We start from the raw sequence: 13,703 nt of genomic DNA, 5'->3' as shown, positions 1-13,703 counted from the left end.
GGGAGGCGTTCGCGGGCCGGCGCGCGGCGTGCGCGGCCGTGCTGCTGACGGAGCTGCTGGAGCGCGCCGCCTTCTACGGCGTCACGGCCAACCTGGTGCTGTTCCTGAACGGCGCGCCGTTCGGCTGGGAGGGCGCGCAGGCCAGCCAGGCGCTGCTGCTCTTCATGGGCCTCGCCTACCTGGTGTCGCCGTTCGGCGGCTGGCTGGCCGACGCGCAGCTCGGCCGCGCGCGCGCCATCCTGCTCAGCCTGGCGCTCTACCTGCTCGGCATGCTGGCCTTCCCGCTGCTGGCCGCGCCCGCCACGCGCGCCGCGCTCTGCGGGGCCCCGCGCCCCACGCGCGTCCGCAACTGCTCGGCGCCGCCCTGCCCCGACGCGCCCGCCCGCTACTGCGCGCCCGCCGCGCTCGGTGCGCTGGCGCTCGTCGGCCTGGGCGTGGGCGCGGTCAAGGCCAACGTCACGCCCTTCGGCGCCGACCAGGTGAGCGCCGCGCGGTGCGCCGGGTGCGCCCAGGTGCGCGCCGGGTGCCGGGACGGGCCCGCCCGCCGACGCCCGCAGCCGCGGGCGCTGGGGAGAGATGGCCGCGCGGATGGAGGGCGCTCTCTTCTGGGGAGGGGCCCTTTGGGAGTGATGGCGAGGTGGCTCTGGGAGCGGAGATCTGAAGGCTGTCCGAGGTCGCGGCGGGGGGAAGAGCTCTCCGGGACACGCCAGCAACAGGTGCAGCGGCCCAGGGCCGGGGAGAGCCCGGTGCTGTTGCTGAAGCCGCTTCAGTGACAGTCGCGCTGCAGTGGATGGATGTGTCCAGGCAGCACGGGCCGCACGCGCTGGAAGTCCCCTAAGGTTATATGTCAGATGCCTCTCAGAAACAGAAATGGGGAGATAAGTGGTAGGCTGGGGCCGGGTCCTGCGGCGCCTTTAGAAGGCCTTGAGGTGTGTTTTGAATAAAGCAGGAAGCCTTTGTGCGTCCGGCGCGTGGGAGGTAATATGCTCCGGTGCTCGTTTCTCAAAGGGGCTCCTAGGGCGCAGGTGTGCGCCCGGCAGCTGAGGCCTGACAGCCGCATCTGGTCTACTTCCTGTTTCTGGAGGGCCCACAAGCTAAGAATGAGAATGGCTGTAGGTCGCCGAGCGTTCGGAAAAAAGCACAAAGCCTTCTGTGACAAGGGAGACTTTTATGAAATTCAGATTTCAGTCTCCGTAAATAAAGCTTTATTGGAGCGGCCCTGCCTGTTGCTGGTCGCACACTAGTCTGTGCTGGGGCTGCTTTCACGGTGCCGTGGCAGCCCTGGGGAGCTGTGACGGAGACTGCGTGTCTCAGAACCTAGACTACTTAGGCCCTGCCCGTCCCAGAAGAGGTTTGTGACGCGTGGCGTGGAGCTCAGCGAGGGAAGTGAAGACCACAGGCGTGCCAGGTGGGAGTCCGTTACACCGGCCCAGTTAGGGGGGTTGGACTCGGGTGGACTCCGTGGACGTGGAGACGGCGGTGGGGAGGTGATCCCTGGGTTTTTGTGCTGAATAACCATGTGATTCTACTGCTGCCTTGCTGTGCTCCAGCCCTGTGCTCAGTACTTCATCAGTCCTCACGACACCCCTGCTGCTGTTGTGCCCATTTTACAGATGACGAAACCAAGGCTTGAGGGGGTAAATCATTTGCCCCAAGTCACACGGCTAGCACGTGACTGAGCCGGGATGCAGGAGCCTGTCCTTTGAATCTGAGCTTTAAGTGAAGGGCCCACGTCAGGCTGCCCATTACAACAAGGTGGCACCTTCTAATGGTGTTGGGAACGATAGCTGCCTCGTGTCCCGAATTCTTCCTTCTCTGCACTAGGAAATGTGCTTTACACCCTGAACTCGTTGGACCTCGTGGGAACCTCATACCCACTTTTCCAGCAAGGAGATGGACGCACAGAACATGACTTCTCTTTGCTGTAGTGAGTGGTCGAGCCAGGGTGTAGTCTGGGCCTGATTTCTTGATGGCTGCCTTAACCGTGGCTTCCAGATGGGCCCTGTGCGACACCGTGCCGTGGGGGCGGAGGTGGGCCTCCGGGCCCAGGCTCGTGGCTTCGGCCGTGGGTGCCGGCAGTGAAGGCACAGCATTGGCAGCATAGGGAAGCACCTTTCAAGACCGGCCACGTGGGCCACGAGCCACATCAGTGTTTGTCATGCTCCTCACTGTCCTTGTTACACTGCCTTATCGGAGCCTCAGGACGGTTCACGGACTGCACTTGTCTGTTTTACCGGAAGCACCAGGGGAGAAGGTTTGACCTGCCCAGAACCTCAGCAGGGGAGTGGGAGCTGGGTTTGGACCCAGGCGGTCGGACTTCTGTGTGTGTTCCCTCCAGCCGGTGATGGACCAGCAATTAATGTTTCATAAAGGAATGCGTGGTCTTGTAGAGGGTATCGAGAATGCGTGACAGAACAGGAACTTTTTTGATGCATAGTAACACTTGGACATTAAAAAATGCTCCGTTCTACAGGATAACTAGCCTAATCTCTTCAAATATTTGTTTTTATTTTTATTTGTTTTAATTTTTCAGCGTGTTCAGTTAGCCAACATTATAGTACATCGTAAGTTTTTGTTGTAGTGTTCAACGATTCATTACTTGCATGTGCTCACCCCAACATGTGTCCTCCTTGGCTTTGTTTTTAGATTCACGTGGGGTGAAATGTCATCATGTTGCAACTTACTTTTAAATCATTCAGCCTAAAGAGTATTTCATTTATAGCTACAGAAAAAGAGAACCAAGGATCTAGGTGAAGGGTATATAAAAGTGTATGTTTTACTATTCCTTCAACTTTTGCATAAGATCACAACATCGAAGTACAAATTTGAGATGTCCTCGAAGTGATGCACGGATAAAGTCGGTGGGGTCCCTCCGCGCACCGGCACATCCCTCAGCCGTGAGCGCTGGTACGTGCTAGAGTGGGATGAAGGCTGGAAACGCTATGCCAAGTGGTAGATCCAGACATGGAAGATTACATGTCCTTTCATTCCTCTTGTACAAAAGTGCCCGGAATGGACAAATCCATAAAGACTGGAAGAGGAGTGGTAGCCAGGGGCCAGTGGAGAGCGAATGGGAAGTGCTTGTGAAGGAACAGGATTTTTCGGTGGTGTGATGAAATGTGGAATTGCATAGTGCTTGTGGTTGCTCAAGTGTGGGCAGGCTCAAACCACGGGGTTGTACGTCTCAAGACGGTGAATTGTTTTGTATGTGGGCTGCGTCAGTGACAAAGCGTTCAGAAGGGAAACGTTGGTACCCTTCTGCCAGGGTGCTGGCTCCGCGGCCGGTGCTGCCGGCTTGGTGGAGCAGGTGTGGCTTCGAGACCCGTCTGGGTGGGAAGCCTGCCGGTCTGGTCCTCAGGGTGAGTCAGCTCCTCATCTCCTGGCTCTCCTTGTTTTGAGGAAGTCTATTTGTGTTTCTAAGGTACTTTTTATGCTTCTCTGTCACTCCCCCCCCCCTTATCTCTGATCTAGGGCCTTTAGGGAGTGTTCTAAACGAGATGAGCGGGGTCAAGCTCTGCAGCTTTGGGGGGGTCCTCTGGATTAGGACAGAAGATGGGGCGCTAAAGATGCCAAGGTGATCCACGCTGACAGAAATCATGCAGTGCCTTCATTCTCACCAGAGCTTCACCTGTTTCAAAGGGCACATTGTCCTTTCAAATAGCGAACTGAAAGAAGAAAAGCTTACTTTACAGATGTAGAGAGCAAATGATACATTTATTTTCCTAGTAGAAAAAAAGGGGCAGTCTTGTGCATTTGAAGGAATTTTTCCAGACCAGCAACTGTGGGACTTACTGTACTCGACTCTGTTCTTTTAGCTGGGCTTTTCTGAGCTGACTGCGGTGGCATCTTGACCAGTCACATGAGAGGCTGTTTACCCTCGCTTGGGGAGGGCAGAGGCCCCTGCGCGGGTGATGATGTAATGTGACTGGCTGCGGCTCGCCAGCTCAGGGCACAGAGCATGTGATTTGCAGTTTATAGGAGCCGGCTTCCCATTTGTAGAAAAAAATCACTGGTATGTAGTTATTTAGGGCCTTAGTAAGAGGCTTCGATTTCCAAAGTAACAGAAAAAATTTGACGTGGATGTTCAAAGCGGTTGACTGCCAAGTTCACACAGGACGATGTGTGCAGTGTCGTCACAGGTGACGGAAAGGGCCTGATGTACGTCGGCCAACTCGCACGTTGTCTGCGTTAATTTAGATGTTCTGTTTACCGGCCCTCTTCGTTTTCAGGCTTGCTGAGCGCCAACCCCCCCATTACTGGTTCTTATATATTTAGTTATATTTTCTCTATAACCATTTCTCTGCTTACGATTTTTTCTTTTCTCTGGTCTGTCTTTGGATAGTGTGAATATTTGCGTCTAGTTTAGTAACATTAATATGCTTTGTGTTCCCATGAAGAGCTCTCTCAGAAATAAGAAATTCCCAGGACGACTCATTCATTCTGTCCTCATGCCAGCATTTGGTCCAGGACCTCCATCCAGATCTAACATGGGCGGGAGGCGAGTTGAAGTTCCTCCTGAGAACCTGTGGTTTATTTAAAACTCAGATTTTCAGGTTGTGATGCTGGTTACCATGTCATTAGCCCAGGCATGTGTGTTGCCAACACAGTAGCCATACTTAATTATTTTGGATTAAAATTTTTTTTTTTTTTTTGAGGAGCATACAATTTTGACTGTTTTATACCTGCAATTTCAAAAAAATAGAGGTTATGATATTGTATCAAGTTATATGACTGCTAACAAGGTGCTTTTTTATATCTGGCACTTGGTTGTTTGGGCCCCCATTGAAAACCTTTGTGCTCTGCTGGTGGAGATTGTTCTGTGGAACATGTCAGATCTGTCCTGACAGAAATCAGCCTTTCGATAACTTGTAACATAAGGAGGAGACAACAGAGGTTCCTAGGACAGCAAGCCTAGGACCGTCTCTGTATGCGTCCCAGCGTCGACCTTTAGCTAGTAAGCTTTTTTAGAAATGGTATGAGATCACCAGCTAGAGTGGAGTGGTGTCCGTGTAGACGTGGACGTCACGGGGAGAAGGGAAGGCGTGTGGGGCGCCTGCCCACACGTGGAGCGCCACCGGCACCGTGGGGCCCATCGCAGTGGTCCTGGGGGGAATGTTACCCAGCGCTTCTGCCGAAGTTCAGGAAATGAGTGGTCATTGAGCCCTCCAGGAATCTCTGTCCTTTCCAGCATGTCTCCTGATCCCCTCCATAGCCTTCCTGGACTGAAATAGCATCTAGTGTTAGTTTCAGTCTGGAATTTCCTCCGTGCCCCAGATTGATCAAGGCGTGGAGCTATCCAGCTCTAAAACTGGTGGTTCTAAAACTTACCTGTGAGTAGAGGTCGCCTGGAAAGTGTTTAAAAGGCCAATTCCTGGCCCCCAACCCCAGAGAGGATGACTCGGTAAGTATGGCCTGAGAGCCTTGTGAATCGGCACTTTTAGGGAGCATTCCAGTGTTTCCAGAGCAGGCGGTGCTCAGATGTTACTTTGAGAAACTCTCTTGGATTTCTTGGATGTGAGCACACTTAAGAAAAACACTACGCAGAGAGTGTAGTGATTGAAGTTTAAGGTGCTCCTTTGTCGGGGATTCTGAGCGTCTCTGTAAGCACCAGCTGATTGTGCTGCGTTTCTTACAGACTGCCATGATGACAGTGACCATAGTACTTCATTTTACAGGCTTTTCATCCTTGCAGATTACCACATTTCAAAGTCTGTTTCCTCCCTGTTGTTTTAGGTTAAAGACCGAGGTCCAGAAGCCACAAGAAGGTTTTTTAATTGGTTTTATTGGAGCATTAATCTGGGAGCAATCATTTCTCTGGGAGGCATCGCCTACGTTCAGCAGAACGTGGGCTTTGTGACCGGCTACCTCATCCCAGCGGTCTGCATCGGCATTGCTTTCCTGGTCTTCCTCTGCGGCCAGAGCGTCTTCATCACCAAGCCTCCTGATGGCAGCGCCTTCACCTATATGTTCAAGATCCTGGCATATTCGTGCCGTCCCCAGAAGCGAAGCGGAGAATGCGGTCAGAGTGGGTGAGTGCCGAGCTGTGATCGTAGGCTCAGCCTAACCCGACTTCCCCAACGCTGTGAATGAAGTACTGGCGCATGTCTGACACCGGCCCACGATGTGCAGGGCTCTGCGCAGTGGTTAGAGTCTTGTGTCAGCTCGAGGTGGTGGTGTGGCCTTACTGTCTTCCAGCAGCCGGATTCCGGAGCTCGTGCTTTCAGTGTTTAACTTCCGCACTGAATTTCCTCTCACTGCTGATTTAGATGGACTTCTTGCTTATATAAAGATGAGGGAGGTAGGGGCACCTGGGTGACTCAGTCAGTTAAGTGCCTGCCTTTGGCTGGGGCCCCAATCCCAGGACCATGCTCGGGGGGGAGCCTGCTTCTCCTCCTCCGCCTGCTCATGGTGTCTCTCTATGTTTCTCTCTCTCTCAAATAAATAAAATCTTTCAGAAAAAAAAAAAAAAAAAGATGGAGGTAGAAATCGGCAGAGATAGGAGAGACACTGTACGTGTTGCGTACATTTCTCTGTGTATTCTGAAAAGCTCTGGAGTTCGTTTGAGTGAAAAATCGAGCAGTTGCTTACTTTTGTAGGTACCTCTCTGAGCTCCTTAAACAGTAAGCTGTTGTTTCTCACTTGTGAGTCAGCAGCTGTGGGTCAGCGTGGGCCCCATCAGCCCATGATCATTGCAGCCGCTCTGTGACGGGAGGACATAAAAGAATTTTGAGATGCAGGTAGGGGAACTACATCATCCCCTTTGCGTGGGACTTAACCTGTTTTAGCACCAAAAGCCCCACGTCCTGGGGAAGTCCCGGGCAAACTGGGACGGATGGTAGGTCACCCTAGATGCATATTAATAAAGGCAAGTCCAGAATTTAGCCCAAGAAGAGACCTCAGCAATTTTAGGTATTTGTTGAAGCGTAATCTACGTGTAGTACAGTGCATCCCTCTTAGCTCTACAGTTCTGGAGTTACGACAGCCTTATTTGACCATGTAACCGCAGTGTGGTCAGGATAGAGACTATTTCCATCACCCCAGAGAAGTCCCTGGGACCCTTTGTAATTGACCCCCTCGGAATATCTTGATCAAAGTAGGCATTCCTGAGGGGTGGGCGGTCCCTGAGCAGAGGCTAACCGTTCAGCCGGAGGGAGCCTTCTGCCCCTTAGGGCAGCACGCTCATGGCTGGGTGGCCCTGAGTGCTGGAAGGTTCTGCAGGCCGACCCCCAGACCTGCCTCCTCGTGGCTGGTCTGCTTGTATCTTACATACGCCCTTGGAGTCACATGAATGTCTGCTATTTGCTTCCATGTGGGAGGTTTGAAGCTGTTCCAGAATAGCTCTTATGGCCCTGTCCCTTGGCTGCGGGCTCCTGGACTCCTGGCTGTCCCTGCGCGGGGTTCCCGCAGATCCGCCTGCCGCGCCTCAAGTCCCAGCGGCTCAGTGTGGCATTCAGACTCCTCATGCAGAACCACCAGTGGTGGCGCTCCACTGGGGAGTGTTTACGAGTTCTGACAGTGCTACTTGCTCTTGTCTGCCGGAGGCTCCCGGACGCCGACTCCCCGGCTCCCGACCCGGCGGAGGCGGGGTTCCGCTCGCGGACGCCAACTCTATAGATTGATTACTCATGAGCAAAATACAGCCTTTAAAGTTTCAGTGTGTCGGTGTGGGTGGTATCCGTAGACATTTCTGCAAGAGGACAGTTTTGGGTTCTGAATACACAAATGGCATGACGAAAAAAATCTGGACTGACTTCTACTTAGGGTTAAGTTTGTTTTTTGGACAACTGGCAAAGTTAAGATGAAAAGGACTATCTTGTAGAGAGGTCGGTGTCCAGAGAATTCTCAAATTATGCTCTCATGGTACACAGAATCCGAGCTCTGTGACCTTGGGCAGGTGAATGACCTTGCCAAGCCTGCATTCCCTTTTTGTACGGTGGAGAGCAGCTCATCTCACATGATCATTGTGAGGCCTGAGGAGCTGACGTGTACACAGCTCTCGGCGGAATGCCTGCCTGACCCGTGATGAGAGCCCGGCTGACGTCAACTACGGCCAGGATGCTCTTGCAGAAAGTCGGCTCCAGAAATCTAGGCAAGTTCAGCATCGCGCAGTGTCTCCTCCATCTGGCCCGGTTCTGGTTTCCTCCTGGCCTACGTTGATCTGTGTCCCGAAGATTACTTTAACGCTCCTTTTACATGAGAAGTCCATGTATATCTGTTCAGTTCATCAGACGGAGTGGGAATAGTTCTAAACATTTTTTGAGATACATACCTCTTTGAGTTGAGAGTCTGAGAATTAATGGACCGTCTTCCTGGGATAAGAAGGTCCGGGGAGCACGGCCGGGGCACTTTCTGGGTCCTGTCTGTGTTTCATGTCATTTGTGTCTGTGGCTCCATGTTGGACCCTCATGTGTTGGAAAATAACACACTAACAGCGTGTGTGAGTTTGGGAAAGCACGAGGTGCCTGCGACTTAGTACTTCTCAGAGTATCTTAGTGACGTTAAGTAACGTAGCCAGTAACACGTCTGAGTGATTCTATGTGTAAAAATGGATTTGTTACTGGACGCTGACATGTTTTTAGAGAAGCTCATGTAGTATGATGTAGTAAGTCAGACAGCATCTGAACTAGGTATGTAAGGACTTTACATTTCCTTTTGGCCAAATAAAATAAAATAAAATTGGAGAAGCTGTGAATATTTTCAAATGAAAGTATGAGTAGTATATTTGGAGTTTAGAGTTTCTCTTTGAGTGTAGTTTTCCTGATTATTTTCCTTACTAGATAAGCTACATATGATTAGGAGTAGTATCTTTCTAACTTTATTTGTGTATCTCTAGCACCAGGTAGAAGAGATCTGGGTGTGTAGTACGTGCTCAGTAAATGTTTGTTGACTTGAATTTAGTTGTCCTGTCTAAAATTTGGCTAAAATATTAAGTTACAGTTTTCAGTTTTTTGGTCCCCCCCCACTCTGAATGTTCAAATGAAAAAATGTCAATGTTTTGAGACAAAAATGATTTAAAACAGTAGTCACTTAGTTATAAATTGGATAGGCGTTTATAAACTAGAAAGCAGACCACTGTCATTTATATCTGAGTCCCAGAATTGGAAGAAGGGAAGAATTCTTAATGGTAATTATTTATCTCCTGGTATTTCTGGCTTTAGAGAATAGTTGGCAAATGAAACAATTTTTTTTCTGTTTTATCCCTAACAATCTAAGAGCATGTATCTCCATTAGAGTGTTGTGGAGCTATCCCCTGGGACATGTTCATTTTATAATTAATGAAACTGTCCTAGAGTAAGCGCGTGAGTGCAGCTGCTAATGCATGAGCCACGACCAGAAGGCTTGATTTTCAGACCATGCCTGACTCATGTGAGCGTGAGGGTGAGGCCTGTGGCCAGGGGGCGGAGGGGCAGGCGACGTCCCCTGGGCCTGAGCCTTAGGCTCTGCAGCCAGGGCCTCTGGGTCAAATCCCAGCCCCCGTTCTCTGGCTTTGTTACCTTGAGCACGTTCTTGGCCCTCTCTGCGACCTGGCTTCCTCCTCGGTGCCTTGGGGCCAGTGAGACTATCCTGATGGCTCCTCCCAGGGTTGTGATCCAGGTTAATGAGCAAGCACCCAGTGCCACCAGCTGCCTGGTGACATCGTCGTGTTACCATCACGATCGCAGCTTTCCCTGCCAGAACAGAACCCTTGCTCACGGGCCCATCAGTGGCTGCACTTTAAAGCAACAGCTTTAGTAACAACATCCATGTTATGGTTGTGAAGTTTTCACGTTTGAAAAAGCCACCCGACTCAAAATCCAAACAATCCAGCCCATTTTTTTCCCCTCAGACGCTCATCCAGCGCTGTAGCTGACGTAGCGGCCAGCTTCAAGTGAAACCGCAGGCCTTGCTCAGCGTGCATGATGGGAGCGGGGGGGGGGGGGAGACCGGCTGCGCCGTGTCTGTGGCCTCCTAACGTGGCAGGAGCGCAGGTGCGCTTCCCGGCGAGGCCCTCTGCCGGCCTCATCCACACATGCGCAGTGCTTCCCGCCAGCCCAGGCTGCTGTGTTCAGTGCGCAGTTAGTGAGGAACAGGGGGGTGTTAAAGCAGATCAGTGCAGTGAGCTGGCTTCCTGCCTCCAAACGTTAATTGTTGCCACATACGTGATTTCTGGGGGTGGAAGAAAACTAACTCCTTCATTTTATCTCCCAAAGTGAAGGCCTTGGAGTCCTTCAGCACTCTTCTAAACACAGTCTGTTTGATTCATGTAAGAGGTCTCGCGGAGGGCCGTTTGCGGAGGACACGGTGGAGGACGTGAAGGCCCTTGTGAAGATCATCCCCGTGTTCTTGGCTTTGATACCCTACTGGACGGTGTATTTCCAAGTGAGTGGTGACGGCTGGGTATCCTCTGCTTTCTGTCCCCGCGCTCGCTTGGGTCGCCACCAGAGTGCAGGGGCACCGTGCTCTTCTCTGCGGAGTCTGTGGGATCTTGGAATCCTGTTTCCAGTCGTGGAACTCACTTCTGCTGAGTTAGACGTTTTGAGACCCTTTCCATGAGAGAAGCTAAGAGCGGGTGTGCTTCTGCTTTCCAGGCCCCACCTTTGGGCTTAATTGCTCTGTTACTTCTTTTCCAAAGTTGATCTCCAGATGACTTGTATGATGACCAAATAATCGATCTGTTTTCAGACCCGAGCCATGCACACCTCCTCACGGAGCGGTCTGGGGGTGGGCGGCTCGCTGGAGTGTTCCCACACATAACGGTCCCACTTTTTACACCCAGATGCAGACAACGTATGTTCTGCAGAGTCTTCATTTGAAGATTCCGGCGATTTCCAGAATCACAGCCACTCCTCATACGGTGAGAACAACTGGGATGATCTGAAAATTGTCACTTGGAGCTTATGTAGCAGGCGGGTGCCTTCCGCCAGTCATAGGTCCTTCCCGAGGGTCCTCGGCTGCTCGAACCAGAAACATTCTCATTGGAATGGAACTTTTGCTTATTTTAGAGACTATTCTATTGGCCGTGTCGTTTCCTAGATCGTTGACAAATGTCAACCAAACACTAATCTTCCTACCTGACTTTTTTCTCCCTAAAAGCACAGAAGAACAAATGCAAATGCACTTGGAAATGAAAATCTTTTTCAGTTCCAGTGTCTTGAAACTGAGACTTTTTCCTTAGGAGGTTATACTTTGTATGAATGGACTCTTCTAGAATAAAGATTTTCTCGGGGCGCCTGGGTGGCTCAGTCGGTTAAGCGTCTGCCTTCAGCTCAGGTCATGATCTCAGGGTCCTGGGATCGGGCCCCGCATCGGGCTCCCTGCTCAGCAGGAAGCCTGCTTCTCCCTCTCCCACTCCCCCTGCTTGTGTTCCCTCTCTTGCTGTGTCTCTCTCTGTCAAATAAATAAAATCTTTAAAAAAAAAAAAAAAAGATTTTTCTCAGTTAGACATCAGTTATGAGGTGAGTGACTACTTACTCCTCCCGAGAACTAACCTTGTCTCGTGCGTTTCGATTCTAGTTCCCGGCGGCCTGGCTGACCATGTTCGACGCAGTTCTCATCCTCCTGTTAATTCCCTTAAAGGATAAACTGGTTGATCCCATTCTGAGAAGAAATGGCTTACTCCCGTCATCCCTAAAAAGGATCGCCGTTGGAATGTTCTTTGTGATGTGTTCTGCCTTTGCTGCAGGTGGGAGGCATTTCTGTCTCATTTTTGGAGCTCAGAACTGGCGTTAGCAGCCATGGGTGACTCGGAGCCCCATGACCGGCCTCTGGTCACTCTGCGTGTGTGCACCCTAACAGAGGACAGATTTGGGCTGTTGTGAACGGGTGCCGTTCACTTTCTGGTTTCCATTATGTGAAGGTTAAGATTTTCTCCGTAAGGCTCTGCTGTTTTTCTTCTAGAGCCAAAACTGGTAAAGTGCTCTGGAAGGTGACTTGTGGCTTGGATCAGAGGAGGCTTGTTTTCTCCCTTCTGATTGAGATTGTGGACGACTGTCGATTGCTGAATGGATGAATTTTTATTATCAGTCTCAAAGTCATGGGTTGACCCTTAGTGTTCTTAACTTAGGTCCAGAGTTGGCTTTGGCCTGCCCCTTCGTGTGGAGAAAGGTTCTATCAAGTCCAGGTTCAGGACCAACCCCCACCCCCAGAGAGAGGGGATGTGAACCACTGCCTGAAGCACCCCAACACTGATGAGGGGCGTTTCCATGATTCTTGCATTCTGAACTGTTAGGTTGGAATGTCTTCTGATAAAGCTGAGGTACCGCTGACGTTCTCAGCTCGCTCTGGAGTTCTTCCTTCATTAATATTTGAAAATCATTGAACCGTAAGACAGCTTAGTTACATAACAAGAACAGAAAAGCTGATACTCCTGAACCAACTATGTATCACCCACTGTTAGGAGGAATTTAATGTTAAGTACTGCTGAGACAGAATTTAATATTCTCCAGCAATGTTTCCCAGCAGCCTCCATGCACTGTCCCCAGAGTGAACATATTGATACAGTACTTAATAGATTTAAAGAAATGAGTCCCTAGGCTTAAGAAATCTATATTCCAGGGACTGGGACATTTTAGAAGACAATTACATTTTCTCTTGATCAAATAGATAATTAAAGTGAGGTCGTGTCTGAATGAAGTTTTTACTGTGTGCTCTGTTCATGATTCTGTTTCTCTTCCAGTCCTGTGGCACATGGGGAAATAAGAGCAAATAAAAACTAAATTGCAGTGGGGCTGTAATTGCGGGTCTCATTAAGCAGGATCAGAGATCATCAGGGCTGTTTGGAGTAACAGCTGCCCGGGGTTGCTGTCTGTCTGTCCTGCCTCCCCTGAGCACCTACCATGGGCTCAGCTTTGGGCCCCGCAGTTCCCCTCTGTCCCTGTACCAGGGGGCCCTCTCTGCACCACGGCCACGCTGGTTACATGCCAAGGAAGGGGGGAGTCCTTGTTCTCTCCCTCTGGGAAGGGAGGTGTCCTCGGTTTTCAGGCATTTCCTAGGAGATTCTGGGTTTGGGCTCCCTTAATACCGTCTTGTTTTTCGGTTCTTCTGGGGGTCACGCTGAGGACCAGGGAGGGCATTCCTGTGGTCTCTGCCCCCGTTTGTGTAGGAGGCAGCTGACAGACGAGTGACCGCTGAGACTACCCCGTGGGCATGGCGTCCAGCCTTCAGCAGTGCCCGCAGAGCACACGGCACTTCTCGCCCGGCGCTGGGCAGAACAGGCCGCGCTCTGTGGGGCCGCCCTCGCCCCGGGGGAGGGGGGGCAGCTAGTGTGGTCACGCGGCCCTGAGGCCTCCGAGTTGGAATTGCTTTCTTAGAAATGGAAGGCATCCACTATGCTTGTGTTCTTAAATAGTGGAAAGGAGCCCCAGAGTCACTGCTTTGGAGATTTTAAGTATCTGGTACTTGAGTTAAGCACTGTTTATTAAATGTAATGCACGCAGTTTTACTTCTAGCTCTAGCGAGTATTTAATTGGAACATTAATAAGCTTTGAGTAGAAATTGAAACTATCCTAGCAAACCAACATTTTAATGGAAAGGAAACAGTTTTCGCTTTGAAACTTACTACCCTCCCCCGTAACCAACCAATATCTTCCATTTAGAACCATGCCTGCTGGTAATGGTTCATTCTTTCAAGTCTCTCAGCTGAGAATCAAGCAGGTCCCAGGGGTTTTTTCAAGTGTGCATAAGGAAAAAGGAAGTGTGTTCATTGGTTAGATTTCCTTTCCCCT

The 13,703-nt window shown here is 50.9% G+C and overlaps 1 protein-coding gene across 1 annotated transcript in view; it reads left to right on the top strand.

Moving 5' to 3' along the window:
* Positions 1–13,703, top strand: part of SLC15A4 (solute carrier family 15 member 4) — a 28,300-nt gene that overhangs the window by 449 nt on the left and 14,148 nt on the right. Inside the window, exons 2-6 of the mRNA XM_032396378.1 lie at positions 6–479; positions 5,734–6,029; positions 10,191–10,359; positions 10,757–10,834; positions 11,494–11,662. Of these exons, the coding sequence (XP_032252269.1) occupies positions 6–479; positions 5,734–6,029; positions 10,191–10,359; positions 10,757–10,834; positions 11,494–11,662 (1,186 nt within the window). The remainder of the gene's footprint in view (positions 1–5; positions 480–5,733; positions 6,030–10,190; positions 10,360–10,756; positions 10,835–11,493; positions 11,663–13,703) is intronic.

This window comes from Phoca vitulina, unplaced genomic scaffold (assembly GCF_004348235.1).
Source record: "Phoca vitulina isolate PV1807 unplaced genomic scaffold, GSC_HSeal_1.0 scaffold91, whole genome shotgun sequence".
In the NCBI taxonomy this organism is placed as follows: Eukaryota; Metazoa; Chordata; class Mammalia; order Carnivora; family Phocidae; genus Phoca; species Phoca vitulina.
Note: the sequence above shows the minus strand (reverse complement) of the source record. Positions and strands in the feature narration are given on the sequence as shown.